General features: G+C 39.3%; 1 protein-coding gene and 1 non-coding gene across 4 annotated transcripts in view; one reads left to right on the forward strand and one right to left on the reverse strand.

The window, feature by feature from the left end:
• GNPTAB (N-acetylglucosamine-1-phosphate transferase subunits alpha and beta) overlaps positions 1-8,685 on the forward strand; it is an 81,212-nt gene extending 72,527 nt beyond the window's left edge. The window contains exons 18-20 of one of the 3 annotated variants that reach the window (XM_066356565.1): positions 1,120-1,287; positions 4,281-4,371; positions 6,078-8,685. In XM_066356565.1, the coding sequence (XP_066212662.1) occupies positions 1,120-1,287; positions 4,281-4,371; positions 6,078-6,155 (337 nt within the window). In that variant the 3' untranslated portion in view covers positions 6,156-8,685. Of the gene's footprint in view, positions 1-1,119; positions 1,288-3,917; positions 4,035-4,280; positions 4,372-6,077 lie in introns of those variants that run through there. The other 2 variants (XM_066356559.1, XM_066356574.1) reach the window with 2 other exon arrangements.
• Positions 8,686-18,631: 9,946 nt separating this feature from the next.
• TRNAS-GGA (transfer RNA serine (anticodon GGA)) lies at positions 18,632-18,711 on the reverse strand. The gene has a single exon. It is a non-coding gene; the product is annotated as a tRNA-Ser (tRNA).
• Positions 18,712-18,740: the final 29 nt, after the last annotated feature.

Consider the following 18,740-nt stretch of genomic DNA (forward strand, 5'->3'; position numbering starts at 1 on the left):
AACAAAATTATATAGGTTTCAAGTGCACAATTCTGTAATCCATCATCTGTGCGTTGCACTGTGTGTTCACCGCCCAGAGTCTAGTCTCCTTCGTCACCATTGATCCCCTTGCCCTCTTCTACCTGCCCCGCCCCCTTGCCTCTGATAATCATGGTAATCACCATACTGTTGTCTGTATCTGAGCTGGTTTTTTTGTTTGTTTTGTTTTTTCTTATTCCCTTCACCTATTTCACCCAGCTATTAGGTAGCATTGTTTAGTCAATGTTAAGGTTCTTAGATATGGGTTAATGGTCTTGTTATACAGAGGAGGTTGATTTTGTTTCAGAAGATATATGCTGAAATAATTAGGCCTATATATTTCTGCACCTTGGACTTCTCTGATTGTATCTCAGTTAAAATGTGCCTATGCCCTGTATTTCCTGTAAATTGGCAGTTGGATCTGAAGTCTTTATTAGATTTAAGTTTGGGGATTTTTTTGGTTAGTTGGGGTTTTTTTGTTTGGTTTTTTGGTTTTTGTTTTTTAACAAGTGTACTCTAAAAGCAAGGTTATCCTAAGTACTGTTTTAATGGACCCTCAGTTTAGTGACTTTTGCCTTGAAGGCAAAACGTTCAGGAAGTACCACTGTAATTTGCATTTTTCCTGAACTCCAGCATTTTACAACTTGGTTGGAGAAATATTAAAAAATCATCAAACTTATAGAATCTGTAGCTATAAGGCTATCTGAATTATCTACATGATTATTAGCAATATTACTATAAGTTCAAAAACTTGGTTTTAAATATCTACTATTTTTTCTTTTGACTGCTAATAAAATGACCCAGTCAATAAACCACATTTACTGAACTCTTAGTTGGGGACATGCTAAGAGGAAATCATTAATTTATTCTATAGCTAGCGGACACTTTTCAAGATTATCTTTCCAGGATCTGTTTTACAGGTGTGGAATATCCAAGGAAAAAATTTATAGAATATTACTGTCCTAGAGGATCATATCAGTAAATGGAACATCTTGGGACAGAAATCCATTTAAAATATATCTGAAATTTTCATTTTCTTGTTTTGTGAGGTCAGGATCCTTTTTTATGATAACCAGTAACCTGGGTCTCTGTTATTTTCAGAAAGTTTGTTTGCCTGAATGACAACATTGATCATAACCATAAAGATGCCCAGACAGTGAAAGCTGTTCTCAGGGACTTCTATGAGTCCATGTTCCCCGTACCATCCCAGTTTGAGCTGCCAAGGGAGTATCGAAACCGTTTCCTTCACATGCATGAGCTGCAGGAATGGTAAGTGCTCATGCGTATGTGTATTTTTTTGTTTCAGAGTGATGAGATTTCTTCAGTGTGTTGTTTGCTCTGTAATTTCTTTGTGAGGTACACTTACAGTTTTTATTGAGCTTAATCACTGAAATATACTTGTTATTGAGTTCACTGGCTGAGCAGATCTGCCAAGCTTTATTCATGGTCATCACTGTCATCAGAGTAGCTACCTTGTCTCTTGAGTACTGCTATATGGCAGACACTGTGCTGGACAATGTGTTTACTCTGCTCTTTACAATGAATGGTATCATTACTGCCATGTCGCATGTGAGGACAAGGTAACAGGAGCGGGCTGATTTGCTCAGGTGAAGTGGTTGATGAGTGGCAAATCCAGCCTGATTCCTCACATTCCACTCTGTGTCAAAGCTGCTTTATAATGTTCCTTTCATCCTTTATTTTAGAACCATTTCCAACACTGAAAGATAATTTTGTCTTTTCATTTAGGAAGAGTTTGGGCCCTATACCTGTCCCCCACCCCCCATGCCAGCCACTAGGAATACGAAGGCACAGAGGTGTCGGGGTGCTGTGGAGCGTAAAGGAGAGCTTGGAAGGGTGTATCTGAATTAGACATTTTTCTTTAGAGAATGGGGCTCCCCAATAGAGATGATTTTCTTAGATGTTTGTCTTGATCAGACTTTCTGATTTGAAAAGATAACTAACGGGTAGTGTGGGGGTTGGATTGTTGAGGGAGTTGTTGGAGTGAGGTAGTTTAGTCTGGGAACTGGAGGCAAGGAGCAAATAATAAGCATTTCAGTTTTTCTGAAACCAAGGACACAGCCCAGGGAATAAAGAGAAAGCGGTAGACGGAATTGGGAGAGATTTTAGAGAGGAAATGAGCAGAACTCTTTGGTGTCTTGTAGTTGGGTGAGACAATTAGCGTGTTTATTGCTAAAATCTGTATGTTTTTATTCTGGTAAGAAGAAGCCATTACTAAGTAATGGGTCTTGTCTTCCAGAAATGACAGGAATGGCTTCTCACCGTTTTCCCTTTCCTTTAGCTCAAAGGAGAAAGACTTTGGATGATGTTCAAGTCTTACCTCCCCAAATCCAGTTTGTGCCTACATTTACCTTCAAGGGCTCAATTTGAATAAGAAACAAGTGGGCTTAAGAGTAGCTTGAGAGAGCTTTGATGTCTGTGTTGTACAAGCGAGACAAGTGAGGCGTAGGGTGTTCTTTGCAGCTCTCTGATCTGGGGCTTTCTCCTCATCCTGCTTCTGCGTGGTCTTTCACTGCAGACCCACCATGCCTACCCTGCTTTCTAGAAACTCCTTTCTCTCTTTCCTTTCAGGACACTGTGCTCTTGAGTTCCCTGTCACCTTTCCCTGGTTTCTTGCCTGGCTTTCTTCTTGTCCTTGTTGGGTATAGCACTCTGTGCATTGTACAGCAGTCTGACTGGTGTGCCCGTCTCTGCTGGTAGACCGTGAGTCCTCTTCTGGGGCAGAGATGGTGTCTTACCTGTGTCTGAGTGCCCCATACCTCCCTAGCACATAGTAGGTACTCAGTGGATGGGTGGCTGAGGGAAGTTTGGTTCACCACCAGCCATTATAGAGTTCTCCGGTTACGGGGCAACTCCTCAGCTATGGCTTCTTAGCTCTTTAAACTACACTGTTGCTGAATGACACTATAGATACTAGAACTAACTGAGCTTGTGATAACAGACATAGGAAAAAGTGTATGGGAGATAGTGCCGTTATGAATATGTGACTTGAGGAAGAGTCATCTACTACCAAACAGTTGTACGTGAGAATCTGGAACTCAACACAAAGCCCTGAGTTTGGTAGTTATTAGTGTATCTTCCAAGCCATATGTTAAGCATTTATTTAAGCTTCATAATTAATTACTCATTTATTTTTAAGTTACAGATGAGGTAACTGTGCTGCTATACTGCTCTTTGTCCCCAGTATCCTCTCTCCAAGTTCAGTTGATTGTACTCTCAGAATCTCTCTCCTGTTGCTTGTGCCCCTCACTCTTTTCTCACACCTAGACTAATGCAACTGCCTGCCTTTGTCATCGACTTGTGACATACATCATCCTTCAAATGGTCACTCTTTTCACCCTGACACACACACACACACACACTCTCTCTCTCTCTCTCTCTCTCTCTCTCTCTCGCTCTCTTTCTCTTGCCATTTCATCTGTTTTTCCCTGGAGTATTATTTTCAAATCCCATTACATGGTTTTACAGAACAAGTGAAGGTCATGCCCACAGGCTGTCCCCTGGCTTAGCTCTCCCTGACGCCAACATGCCTGGCTTCATTCAGTTCTGTAGGACTCAGCTTTCCTTCCTGCATTCAAGGCTGAAATGAAATGTCCTCATCTCTGAGATTCTTTCCTCATTTCTCTAAGTTTTTCCACAAGACTTTGCTTTTGATAATGTATATTTCTGTTCGTCTCATTTGATGGCTAGTTATCTGCATGTCAGTGACTTCCCAGGCTTATAAACACTGGAGAGCAGGAAATTCATCTCTGTAGCCACAGGAAGTATTTATTAAGTAACTGAGTGAATAAATGAATATGAATGAATAAATAAAAATGAATGAGCTTTTGTTTAAATGCTAGAAGTAATTTTTTTTTTTAATTTTTATTTATTGATTTCAGCTAGAGAGTAAGGGAGAGAGAGACAGGAACATCAATCTGTTCCTGTATGTGCCCTGACCAGGGATCGAACTGGCAACATCTGCGCTTCAGGACGATGCTCTAACCAAGCAAGCTATCCGGCCAGGGCTAGAAGTAATTGTCTTTAGAAGTCTTCTTCTCTGCCTGAATAACTTTTACTAATTCAAATATAATGAAAAATCAGAACTCATGTTAGATATATATTGTGTTAACATTTTAGAATTGCCTGTAGACTATTTTGGTTTCACGTTGTTGTTTTTGCTAAACTGGTATTTAAATAACTCTACATAATATAGTGAAACCATGCACAGAGTTACATAATTGCTTTCTTCTCTCCCTGGACAGGAGAGCATATCGAGACAAATTGAAGTTTTGGACTCATTGTGTATTAGCAACACTGATTATGTTTACTATATTCTCATTTTTTGCTGAACAGGTAAGTTTTATATATTTTATATGGGGATCAAACAGTATTTTTTGGTATATTAGTATCTGGTTTTTTTTTAAATGATACAAAGTCACCAGAAAATTTGAATTTCTATCGGTTTATAACTTATATGTCAATATTTCATAATAATCAAACATAATAGCCTTTTATTCATTTATCTTTAAGATGCACTACCAGTATTCTTTTTTTTTTTTTAAAGCGGGAGAGACACAGACAGGAAGAGAGAGAGATGAGAAGTATCAACTCGTAGTTGTAGTTGTGGCACTTTAGTTGTTCATTGATTGCTTGTCATATGTGCCTTGAATTATTTAAATAACATCTATAAAATCATATTGCCCACAAGCCCAGGGTTTCATCCCAGATTGATGCCCTGTCCACTGAGCCACCACAGACCAGGCTCTAAGTCTTATTCTTGATACTTGTTGCCATTATTCCCAGCAGTTAAAAATCTTAAAAAAAAAAAAAAATCTTAAAAGGACAACGGTACCTGCTTTTAAAACAGGAGTCCAGTGAGGAACCATGAGTCTGCTGTATGCTGGCCAGCATTAAGGCAGCAGAGGGACGACCATCTGTTGGCCGTGGAGGGGACAGGAGGCAGTTGAGATGGAGGAGCAGACAGTAAGAATCCTGAAGTGAAATCATAAAAACACATTTATTTTTCTCATCAAAACTTTATTTTAATGATGGCCAAGTTTCTGTTTCAGGTGTATCATGTTTCTATGGGAAAGAAATGTTTATCCAAATTCCAAGCTAGTAAATTACATAAGAACTTTTTGCCTTGTAACCAATTCATAAATTGGATATTACCTCTGTTTTCAAATGATTATTGCTATGTTTAAGTATGGGGAAAATGGTGATAAGATTTTAATACAGGCTTAAAAATTTTTTTTTAAAGAATTCTGTCTTGCATATGTAGTCATTTCAAACCTGGAGAAGACTGACCAGGTGGTGGTACAGTGGGTAGAGTGTTGGCCTGGGACACTGAGGACCTAGGATTGAAACCCCTAGGTCACCAGCTTGAGTGCGGGCTCATCCAGCTTAAGCGCAGGGTTGCTGACTTGAGCATGGTATCATAGACATGACCCTATGGTCGCTGGCTTAAAGCCCAAGGTCACGGGCTTGAGTCCAAGGTCACTGGGTTGAGCAAGAGATCACTGGCTAAGCTGTAGCCTTCCGGTCAGGCACATATGAGAAAGCAATCAATGAACAACTAAGGTACTGCTATGAAGAATTGATGTTTCTCATCTCTCTCCCCTTCCTGTCTTTCTGTCCCTCCCCCCGGCCCCTCTCTCTTGCTAAAAAAACAAAACAAAACAAAAAAACTTGGAGACAGTATTTTAATGGCTAAACAGAGCCAGTTTTCTTCAATAGAAAGACTTGACAGACATCTTTAAAATAAATATGCTTAGTGATCACAGTGTAAAAATCTGTAGCTATAGGTCTTTAAAAAGTGAAGATTGGGCCAAAATAATTTCAATCCTTGTTGGTTTAAATATCATGTGGGCACATACCTAGGTATATTATTAATCTTACAAAGTCAAACAAAAATAGTTGATTTTGTTTCGGAAGGGACTTGTTTGCTGTCTGTTTTTAATGTCTAAGACTGTGGACATGGTTACAGTCAGATGACTCTCAGAAAGTTTAAAGTTTGTTAATATGGAATTAAAATTTATTTCCTGTCTCTCATCATTTAGTTAATTGCACTTAAGCGAAAGATATTTCCCAGAAGAAGAATACAGAAGGAAGCAAGTCCCGATCGAATCAGGGTGTAGAAGATCTTCATTTGAAAATCATCTACCTCAGCATTCACTGAGCATTTTAAAGCTTGACATCACAGAGATGTCTTCATGATGTGATGATGCTTAGCCAGCTTGGCCCGAAGAAGAAAAAAACATCCAATACAATACTTGTTTTATCATGTGAATATAGCCTACTGACCAGGAATTGTTTAACCAACACACTGAAAACTTATATGCTGAGCAGTTATGAACTGGTTTTACTTGTAAAGGTTTTTGCTCATGGACACCTGTCATTCTTTTAGTGAAAAGGCTCGCTGACAAGAGGCAGCTGTGAAGTTCCCACAGCAACCATGGTGAAATAACTTGAACATGAAAAGCCTAGGCCAGTTTGGGATTGCTCAGAGACCCTGGTTTTGGCATTCCAAAGCCTTTTGCTATGGTTTTACATTTTTGGTCTGTTTTTTTTTTCCATTTCTCATTTTAAAAATAAGTAGCTACTAAGTTAACTAATTATTGCTTCTGAAAATAATGAATTGGGATATCTAAAAATGTTTTTATAGATGTTATTTAAATAATTCAGTGATATTATCTCCTATTGGCAATATCTTAAATTATGAATTTTATTCATATTTTAGACTGTTAAGTCGTCTTAAGTGACTTTACAACTACTGACAAGCTCAATGACTGACATCTGAAATACTTTGTCCTTGTTTACTTTAGCCCCTAAGAATAACTGTGATTTCATTTGGAGGCCTAATTAAGAGGGCTAGAGTTAAGTAGCAGAGCTACTTTTCAGATGTAATTATGTTTTGGAAATGTACTTATGAAACAGAAGTGCCTCACTTTAGAAATGAGTTCTGCTGATGGTAATGGCACTGTACAGTGTTGTCTTTTTTATACCCATCAGTATATTCCCATTGGTTTCGTATAATGCAGGGATCAGCATTTCTGTGAAAAGCCACTTTAGTAAATATTTGCAGGCCACATCTGTCTCTTTTGCATTTTCTTCTTTGTTGTTTAGTTAGTTTAAAACATTTTTTTTAACCTTTAAAAGTATCAAAACCATGTTTAGCTTATAGCTGTACAAAAACAGGCCACCAGCTGGATTTGGGCCACAAGCTAGTGTTTGCTGACCATTGGGAAAGAGAATTAGTATTTTATTTATGGGTAAGCCCTGACATTCAGCCATATTTTATTTATATCTTTATGAAGTGGATTTCTGGAGACCAAATTCCACGAGTCCTCTTTGAACTGTCACAGGTATTTCAGATCAGGATCTCAACAGTATTCTTTTAAATTGACACGTTTTATAAAAAGAACTTGTGATGTAAATATTGTGTTTGTGCTGTTATGTATTTCAAAAACTGAAGTCTTAAAAAAAACAAAACTGAAGTCTCAACAACTTAAATTTTGTCTGAAGCTTTGATTTTTAAATCTTTGAGGAATGAGTTTATTTTTATCCAGATTTATTAGTCACTTAAATGCTTATACATTGTGTCACAGCCTGTGTGGAGCACTACTGAAAATAAATGGATAATAGTGTAAGGCCATGGTAGTATTATAACAATAGAGGATATCATTTTGTAGGGGGGAAGTAAGTTCTACTTGGGATTTATCATATGGTAAAAATTTAGGGGGTATCACAATTATTTTAAAAATGAAGGATTCCAGAAATGTAGAGCAATGATCATTTGGGTGTGGTGAAGATTTCTGTGGTTAGATGAATACACATCTAATTAGGAGTTTAATAGATAATCCGATGGGTTATAGAATCCTAGAATATTCATAGACTCATTCACCTAATGATTTTGTAGAATCATGCATCTAATGGTTCTATAGAATCTAATGGTTCTATGGATTCCATGGAATCTAATGATTCTGTAGAATCATTAAGTACAGAGGAACCTCAGAGGTTGATGAGTAGTCACGTGGTTAAAAAAATTTTAAAGCCTAACGATCATTTTGGTTCAAATGAAACTCTGTAGAGGCCAGTATATAATTCAGAGGAAGTGAAGCTGCTCATCTTACTTGACCCCGAGATGGTGCCTCCAAACTCCCAGGCCTCCCAGGCAGAGTTTCAACACTACCTGAATCATGCCCTGTATTTTATTATCAGGATACCAGGGTCAGAAGATTATATGACTTATCTAGGGCCTGACAGCCAGTTAGAGGCAAAGGTGGATTGGAGTCCAGGTTATCTCTTTTTTCCCATCCACACCAGGCCATGTGGACTCCCCATGACATAATGTCACAAGCAGGGAAGCATCCACTCTGCAGTTAGGCTTCCTAGGGTTTGAAACCTGGATCCTGGGCATTGTTTGCTATGATTCAGTTTTCTCTTATAAAATGTGGGAGGCAATACTGGTGTCTAAAGGAAATGACACACTATGTAATGCACCCAGCACAGTGCCTAGTAAATATCAGTGATGATGATAGTGGCGAAAATTTGTGTAAAGGGTCGTTATCCAGGCCAAGGATAAGATTGTTAGTGTAGTCATTACAAAATGATCATATTGCCGTTAGCTAAGTGACACATTTTTAAAAGATTTTATTTATTGACTATATTATTTTTATCCAGGCAGTGGTGTAGTGGATAGAGCATCAGCCTAGGATGCAGCGGACCCAGGATTGAAACCTTGAAGTCTCTGACTTGAGTGCGGGCTTACCACCTTGAGCATGGGGTTGCTAACTTGAATGTGGGATCATAGACTTGAGCCCAAAGGTTACTGGCTTGAGCCCAAGGTCGCTGGCTCGAGCAAGGGGTCACTCAGTCTGCTATAGTGTCCCCCTCCCCCCCGTCAAGGCACATATGAGAAAGCAGTGAACAACTAAGGTGCCACAATGAAAAAAAGTGATGCTTCTCATCTCTCTGCCTTCCTTTCTGTCGGTCCCTGTCTGTCCGTCTCTCTGTCTCTCTTACTATAAATAAATAAAATAAAGTTTTTATTTATTGACTTTAGAGAGAGGAGAGAGAGAAAGCAGGGGAGGAGCAGGAAGCATCAACTCATAGTTGCTTCTTATATGTGCCTTGACCAGCAAGCCCGGGTGTTCGAACTAGTGACCTCAGTATTCCAACTTGATGCTTTATCCACTGTGCCACCACAGGTCAGATGTGACACATTTTTTTATTAAAATAATTTTTGGTCTATTTTTCAAGTGTGCTTTTTTTTTTTTAAGATTATTTTGCCCTGATCAGCTGACTCAGCAGTCGAGCATCAACCTGGCGTGTGGATGTCCAAATTCAATTCCTGGTCAGGGCACACAAGAGAAGCAACCATCTGCTTCTACATCCCTCCCTCTTCTCTCTTTTTTTCTCCCTCTTCTTCTCCCACAGCCACGGCTGGAAGAGTTGGCCCCGGGCATTGAGGATGGCTGTATGGCTTCACCTCAGGCGCTAAAATAGCTCAGTTGCTGAGCAGTTAAGCAGTGGCCCCAGGTGGGCAAAGCATCACCCTGTAGGGGGCTTGTCAGGTGGATCCCTGTTGCGCACATGCAGGAGTCTGTCTGTCTGCCTCCCTGCTCTCACTTAATAAAAAAAAAAAGATTATTTCTACACATACTATAAAGCATACAAATATTGACTAACATATCAAGGATCTAAAAAGAAAGTATAAACACAATTCAGGTCAAAACATTTAAAAGAAACAGCACCAACCCCACAAAAATTCCTCCAGAGTGTAGAAAGAGAAAGGAAAAAGAAAAAAACAACTTATTCCTTGAGATCAATACAATCCCACCAAAACCTGGCTCAGTTACCACAAGAAAGGAAAACCACAGACCATCTACCTTATGAATCCCAAATGCAGCACCAGCAAGCCAAAACCAGTTGTTCTCTAGTAGCAATTCTTGGGGAGCAAGGTGAGGCCACTCCAGGAACATCAAAGCTGGCCCAACACTTGAAAGTCTAAAATTCACGTGGCCAGGATTGAAAGGAGACATTGCATGATAATCTCAATGGGTCTTTCTTTAAAAAATATTGTCATAAAACTTTAAAAATTAGTCCAGCACATTGAATGATTTCTTATCTGTTCAACAGTTATCAAGATTTTGCCATATTTAGTTTGCTTTATTGTTTTTATTTATTGGTATATTTTAAAGTGAATCCCAGACTTCATGGAGACAGGAGTACAGGGAAATGAAGGGGCTTCTTGTCAGAGTAATTTCTCCTCCTTCTCATTGTAGCTAATAATAGCTACATCTTACAGAGCACACACTATATGCTAAATGCTTTATGTTCACAATTTCATGTCATCCTCATTTTACCACCCGGGCCTAACTAGTTAGAATGCCTTGCCCAAGGTCTAATAATTAAAGTGGCAGTACCAGCTTTTGACCTAATTCACTCCAGAATTCAGTCTTAGCCACTAAGATTCATGTAGATTTGCAAGGGACAAATTAAGTCAGTCTGCCTAAAGGAAAAAAATGAGTGAAGGAGACAGATACCTTGTTGTTGCTCAATACGGTCTATCCCTGCCTCTGCGTGTGAGCTTTTCTCTCCACAGTGGGGTCTCGGCTCATCTCCCCAAAGACGCAGGAAGCTTCCTCCTGGTTCCAATGTAGAAAACCCTGGTGGAGATGAGTTACTGTAATTTGCATAGTCTGGGTGCTGTGGCCAGGCAGATGGAGACTTTTTACCAAAACAAGCAGGGAAGGGGTGCTGGGCTGACCAAAAACGCTAGCTTCACAGAATAAAAACGGTGCGTGCAGAACACCAAATTTCTGGATTAATTACTCAGGTTTGAAGGTAGTCTGCCATACTTGAAAGCAATTGGAAAAGCCAGCTCTGGTGATTAGAATATAGTGAACCTTATACATTTTTCATTATTGAAAGGATTCAAAGAAGTGTTCTCGAGCATTGGTACAGTACCTGGCACATGATAAATACTCTATATAAATGGTTCACAGTTGTGATTATTATGGTTCACAATTGGTCCCACTTTTATCTTTCTGATCTTTCCGCTTTTCCTCCCCTGCCAGTCTCTCCCATGGCTGCATACTGTGCCAGCCACATTGCATTTTCCCAACACACTGAGTGCTTTTATGCCTCTATCCTTTCAGATGCTGTTGTTATTGTTCTGTCTTTTTCTTCCTATCTGTTAAACTCCTCATATCTCAATGTCCATCACCAATAGTTAATCTACTGAGAAGTTTTCTAAGACTCTGACTGTATCACCTTGAGTTCTTTATTTTTTTTATTTTTACAGGACAGAGAGAGAGTCAGAAAGAGGGATAGACAGGGACAGACAGACAGGAATGGAGAGAGATGATAAGCATCAATCATCAGTTTTTCATTGCGACACCTTAGTTCATTGATTGCTTTCTCATATGTGCCTTGACCATGGGGCTACAGCAGACCGAGTAACCCCTTGCTCGAGCCAGCGACCTTGGGTCCAAGCTGGTGAGTTTTTTTGCTCAAGCCAGATGAACTCGCGCTCAAGCTGGAGACCTCGGGGTCTTGAACCTGGGTCCTTTCACATCCCAGTCCGATGCTGTATTCACTGCGCCACCGCCTGGTCAGGCTCACCTTGAGTTCTTTGAGACAATGAATAAGGAAATAAGGGATGCAATGTTTAGACTTTCAAATGACTTTGACAAGATTCTACACCACGGGAGACTAAAAAAAATGGGAAAACATTTTGTCAGGAATCCAGGTAATTAGAATAAATGGGTGATGATGTATATGGAGGATTATTAACAATGTGGTCTCCTATGAATTAGCACTGAGGCTTGAACTAGGCAGTCTGAGAGTGTGATCAAAGTCAACAAAACCCTGAAGTCTTTGTTTGCCACCTCTTACATAAAAGAGGTAAAAATATAATTAAAAACCAAAAAAAATTTTTAGAGCTGGTAACAAACTAAGGCAGGAACAAAAGTCAATATATTTTAAATTATTCGGAGGAAAATGCAGGTACACAGAAAAAAAGAATGAAAGGTAATACTGCAAGTTTAAAGTTATGCATTATCTCTTGGTAATGAGATTATAGTGAATTTCATTTTCTTCATAAAATATGAAGAAATTGATTTACAATGAATACTTATTACTTTTAGAACTAGAATAACAATTTAACAATAAATGCTAGGTGAAATTTTAATGACCCATATTAAATTTTTAGTGGAAAGTAGAATGATTTTATTAGCCAATCTCAGGAAAGCTAAACTTTGGTTCTATTTTAAGCGACTTTGTGTGATGAGATAGTCATTCTAATTCTTGTGTTTTTATTTGGTTGGATGAGGATTAAAATTTGAAACGAACTTAAATGAGTTATTGGTTAGAACTAGAAAAGTCAAAAAGACGACATAACCCAATCTTGATTATTCATGGACAGATAATTCATTCATGTCTTTTGTTCCTTATTTTCTTTTTATTTTATTTTTTTTTGCTAGTTTTTTGTTGTTGTTGTTGTTCCTTATTTTCTGCCTGATATTCACATTTTAAAGTTTCTAACATTTGATGAAACAATGCAGTGGTGTTAGTAAGTCACCAGATGGAGATGTTGAGCTGTCCTTGTTAATGTGACACATCAATTTAGTGGCTCCAAACCTTAGGGGTATGAGAATAACCTGGAGAATTTATTTAAATGCAGGTTCCAATCCTCACAGAGTTAATTTGGTAAATCTTGAATGGACCTTGGAATTTGCATTTAAACCCACTTTTTTTCTCACTTTATCCTTTGCAAATGATCTTGATACAAGCTGGTCCATGAACCCCACTTTGAGAAATTGATATTTGAAGCTGTGTGTTAATATGAAAACACTTAGGAAAGAGTACAAATTGAGAGGAAAAAAAAGTAAAACCAAGTCCTGGGGAACTCTTAACACCTAAGAGTCCAGTGATGGAGAAAGAGCTAGCAAAGACTTTGAGAAATTGCCAGAATGATAAGTATAATAAGAATGTATAGCTATGTAAGTCAAAGGAAGCCAGAATGAGGAAGGAAAACGGAGTGGTCAACAATTTACACTGTTGCTGAGAGTCAAATGAGATGAGGACTAGAGAATGTCCACTTGATTTAGCAACATGGAGATCACCAGTCACTTTAAAGTGAGCACCATTTTGAAGAAGTGGGAAGTGCTGAAGTTGGCATAGGGTGGTTTAAAGAGTACATGGAAGAAAAGGAAATTGAGGCAACAAGCTTAGAAATTCTTTCTAGAACTTTGATTCCTAAGAGAAGACATAAGGAAGAATAGATTTTGGAAATAAAACTCAGGACTTTTTTAAGTGGTAATCTTAGTTGTTTTGTTTGTTTGTTTGTTTGTTTGTTGTTTTTCTGAAGCGAGAAACTGGGAGGCAGAGAGACAGACTCCCGCATGCGCCCAACTGGGATCCACCCGGCATGTTCACTAGGGGGCGATGCTCTGCCCATCTGGGGCATTGTTCTGTTGCAACTGGAACCATTCTAGCAACTGAGGCGGAGGCCATGGAGCCATCCTCAGCGCCCTGGCCAACTTTGCTCCAGTGGAGCCTTGGCTGCAGGAGGGGAAGAGAGAGACAGAGAGGAAGGAGAGGGGGAGGGGTGGAGAAGCAGATGGGTGCTTCTCCTGTATGCCCTGGCCAGGAATTGAACCCAGGACTTCCAGATGCTGGGCTGATGCTCTACCACTGAACCAATTGGCCAGGGCTTGATCTTAGTATTTTTATTTTATTATTATTATTTTTTTACAGAGAGAGGGATAGACAGGAACAGACAGGAACAGAGAGATGAGAAGCATCAATCATTAATTTTTCGTTGCACATTGCAACACCTTAATTATTCATTGATTGCTTTCTCATACGTGCCTTGACTGCGGGCCTTCTGCAGACCGAGTAACCCCTTGCTCGAGCCAGCGACCTTGGGCTCAAGCTGGTGAGCTTTTGCTCAAACCAGATGAGCCCTCACTCAAGCTGGCAACCTCGTGGTCTCGAACCTGGGTCTTCCGCATCCCAGTCTGATGCTCTATCCACTGCGCCACCGCCCGGTCAGGCTGATCTTAGTATTTTTAAATGTTAATGGGAGGGAGACAGCAGGGAAAGAGAAAAATAGTAGATAATGTAAGATTCTTGGGAGACAAGAAGCCATGGAACTCTGAACAAAGGAGGAGGGACCTCTCTTCTAGTCTAAGAGGAGGAAAGAATGGACACAGATCACAGATGAGTAGACTGTAGTTTGGTGGCAGAAGATTTGGCAGTTTCAGTCTGAACTACTTCCTCAAAAAAAAAAAAAAAGGAAGAGGGTCAAATATTAAGCATGAAGGGAGGTGTCAGCGTTACAGTTTGAGTAAAAAAGGCTGAAAGTGGTAACTGGAGAGAATGAGTTGGCCAGAAGGAAATGGGAGAATCTGAGGCAATGTGGAGGTCCAATTAAAGCTGATATGCATAAATTTAAAGTGCTACAAATTTGTTCCATTTGAGTAATTTTGTCTAGAGGCGGCAGAGCAGGGGTAGACACAAAGAAAGATCATTGGAAATTTGCAGAAATAACATTTTGCCAAATGCAGTGAAAGCACAGGTGTTTGCAAGAAAATGACTGAAATGATGGAATTTGAATCTAAGACAAGGTTGGGGGCTCATGGAGAAAGGAAACACATAGAAAGAGAATGGATTGGAAGTCTTGATGAGACTGGCAAATGATTATAGTGGGAACAGATGAGGCTAAGTGAGCTGAAAAGGTAGGTACTGGTTTGAGGATAGGATGTCTAAAAAAGGAATTTTAAAAGTGGACCAACTTCAGGTGTGGGGATAGAAGTTGGGGAGTTTGAGTGGAATGCAGGAGCAGACCATTTTAGATGAGGACATTAAGGAACTGAGGGCAGGAGTTGGGGTAAGAAGATTGTGCCAGGTGCCATAGTGTTCAGTGAATGGACAGGGAAGATCAAGAAGTAGCTATCAAGACTGCTTGAGACATCTGCCTAGAAGATTAACTTTCCAAATTATGCTTTTATTCTTTCTAACTGTGATTGCAAAAGTATCAATTAGATATGTATAATCTTGTCCCTGTCAAACCTTCTAAGGAGCCTTCTATATTATGGTGGGTAGAATTGTAGGAGGGATGCAACAGAAGTATGAGAAAGTTATGTTGTTTTCAGAAGGAAGTGATAGAGTGACCCAAAAGGGAAGGCTCGGGGCAGTAAGAAGGAGGAAGTAGAGAAGAAGTGTAGTGGGGAGGGGACCAAGTAAGAGAGAGGATGAGAGCACTGGCAACTGCTATTAAACTCTAATGGCGACTCAGAGGAAAAAAGCCCCCTAGTTAAGGGGATGCTTGAAAGTTGAGAACAAACAAAAGTTTGATGTACAAAGTGTTTTCTCACTAGATTTTTAATAAAATCAATATCATATGCCAATTACAGGCAACATTAGATGGGACAACATGTGAAACATTGACCTCAAAATTGTGACAGAGGTGTCTTCTACAGCATCATAAACCAGTCTATGCAAGCAGTTTTCCATAGCTGTTGGTTTCTTTTTAGAGAAATGCTTCCTTAAAGGCTCAGGATGCCTATGACATTTTATATATTCTAAGCAAGTCTTATACATGAAGCAACTGTTATATTTTCCATTCAAAAATCCACAATCATTAATAACATTAATTCTATTTTCTATGATTAAAATTTTATTTGTTTTTAAATGTGTCTGGCACTATTAGGCATGCACATGTTTGATATTCAGAAAACAGTATGCCAGTGACTCAGCAGATAAATTATTAGAAGTAATAGAAGTATTTTGTTGCTGGATATAAGAACAAGGTCAGTACTTGAAATCAATTGGATTTTATATACCAGCAGCAATTAGAACAAAATATCAATAGAATGTTATTTATAAATAAATTTAATAAAAGTGCAACCCTCCATAGAGAAAAAAATTTAACTTTATTGAATGATATTAAAGAAGTTTAAATAAATGGAAAATATAATACATTCAAGAATAGAAATCCTCAGTTCTCTCCAACTTGATTTATAGATTTAGGGAAATTCCAGTCAAAATCCAGCAGAACTTAGAAAACTGATTCTAAAATTTACTGGAAAAGCAAAAGTTCAAGAACATACAGGATATTCCTGAGTAAAAAAAATAAAATGTGAAACTATCCCTATTAGTAACCGAAGCTTTAATAAAGCTGGAATGATGGAAACTGGGTTTGGCAAAGGGATAGGCAAACTGATGAGTGGAACAGGTTAGAGAAGCAGACTCTAAAACATATAGAAGCTTAACATGGCCTGACCTGTGGTGTTGCAGTGGATAAAGCGTCAACATTGGAACAGTGAGGTTGCTGGTTCAAAACCCTGGGCTTGCCTGGTCAAGGCACATATGGGAGTTGATGCTTCCTGCTCTTCCCCCCCTTCTTTCTTTCTTTCCCTTTCTCTCGCCCCTCTCTAAAATGAATAAATAAAATCTTAAAAAAAAAAGAAACGACATATGACATGTTGTAGGGAAAGCATGCACTCTTCAATAAATTGGTTTCCACATGAAAAATACAAATAATTAAATCCTTCCTCACACCATGCACAAAAATCAATTCTAGATAAACGACTTAAAAATAAAACCTTAAATCTTTACATTTTTACGACTTTAGGGTAAAGATACGTATCTTTGAAAAGATACAGAAGTCATAAAGGTTAATATTCAGTGTGTATAAAGATCTACAAATCAATAAGGGACACCCAATTGAAAAATGAGCAAAATACCAAAATAGATATTTTAGTGAAAAGGAGATGCAAATGGTAATATGCCGTGGACCAGTGCAATAACGGTGCAGAATTAAGGAAACATACTTATTAAGAAAAAATGGGACTGGGAGGACTCTTCAAATGCTGATGGCAATATCTGAGTGCCCCATTGCCCCAGTTTGCTTTATTATATAGCCATATGCAAATCAAGGAAGTCCTTGATACAAAGTTACACATCCAAGGCTAAAACAGGAACTCTCCCAAGGCATAAACAGGAATCCCCCCACCATAAGTGAAATCAACCAACATCTGAACAAAGAGTAAGAGGAAGGGCATGTAAAAGTGAAGTGGGTGCAAATACTCAGCATCATAGCCAATACGGAGCTGGTGGGGGGAGAACTTAGCCTTTTGCTAAGCCTTGAATCTACTATGACTTTTTGCCATTTACGGTCCACAACAGTAATAAGCATAACAAGATCTTAAATGTATGAGTGATTAGAGAAATATAAAAGAAGACATCAAAGATTTTTTTTTTAATTTTAATTTTTTACAGGGACAGAGAGAGAGAGTCAGATAGAGGGATAGATAGGGACAGACAGGAATGGAGAGAGATGAGAAGCATCAATCAGTTTTTCGTTGCGACACCTTAGTTGTTCATTGATTGCTTTCTCATATGTGCCATGACCGCGGGCCTTCAGCAGACTGAGTAACCCCTTGCTCGAGCCAGTGACCTTGGGTCCAAGCTGGTGAGCTTTTTGCTCAAGCCAGATGAGCCCGCGCTCAAGCTGGCAACTCTGGAGTCTTGAACCTCTGTCCTTCCACATCCCAGTCCGACGCTCTATCCACTGCACCACCGCCTGGTCAGGCAAAGATTTTTTTACAACTACTAAGATGGCAAAATTAAGAAATCTTATTATACCAAGTGATGATGAGTGTATTGAACAATAAATAGGGATTCTCTATGTTGGTGGGAGTATAAATTGGAAACCAATTTGGCATTACTGAATATTATCTAACCTATGCCCTGGCAACTTCACAGCTAGACACTCTGTAAAAAAAACTTTAACATATATGCATGAGATTAGAACATTTCTAGTAGTATTGTTTATACAGGCTGCAATTTAAAAATAATCTACCTGTCCACAGACAAGAAAATCAACGAGTAAATTTTGGAATAGAGTCACAATGGAGTATTATACAGCAGTGAAAATGGAAGAACTGTAGCTACATGTAATGCAGATTTTCAGTAACAATGTTATGAAAAAAGTGAAGGGCAGAATACTACATAGAATATGGTACAATCTTCTGTACCACCCAAACAAACAAAACTAAGCAGGGTTGTATAAGGACACATATATGTGCTAACAAGACTTAGAAAATGAGAGGGGGGCAAATATTTACACAAAATCGTGGATAATTTTTAAAAATATCACTAAATGGAAAATGAGGGACTGGGAGATAAAAGATTTCCTGAGGAGATTCAACACGTTCTGGTAAAAGTTTACTTCACAAATTAGGTAGTGTATTCATCATGTTTCATTATTTACATATGCTTTTGCAACTTTCAAATATTACAAAAAAAATTTTTTTTTTTTTGTATATTTCTGAAGCTGGAAACGGGGAGAGACAGACAGACTCCTGCATGCGCCCGACCGGGATCCACCCGGCACGCCCACCAGGGGCGACGCTCTGCCCACCAGGGGGCGATGCTCTGCCCCGACCAGAGCCACTCTAGCGCCTGGGGCAGAGGCCAAGGAGCCATCCCCAGCACCCGGGCCATCTTTGCTCCAATGGAGCCTTGGCTGCGGGAGGGGAAGAGAGAGACAGAGAGGAAGGGGGGAGGGGTGGAGAAGCAAATGGGCGCTTCTCCTATGTGCCCTGGCCGGGAATCGAACCCGGGTCCCCGGCACTCCAGGCCGACGCTCTACCGCTGAGCCAACCAACCGGCCAGGGCCAAATATTACAAAATTTTAACAAATTTTA

Source organism: Saccopteryx leptura, chromosome 1, assembly GCF_036850995.1.
Source record: "Saccopteryx leptura isolate mSacLep1 chromosome 1, mSacLep1_pri_phased_curated, whole genome shotgun sequence".
Lineage (NCBI taxonomy): Eukaryota > Metazoa > Chordata > Mammalia > Chiroptera > Emballonuridae > Saccopteryx > Saccopteryx leptura.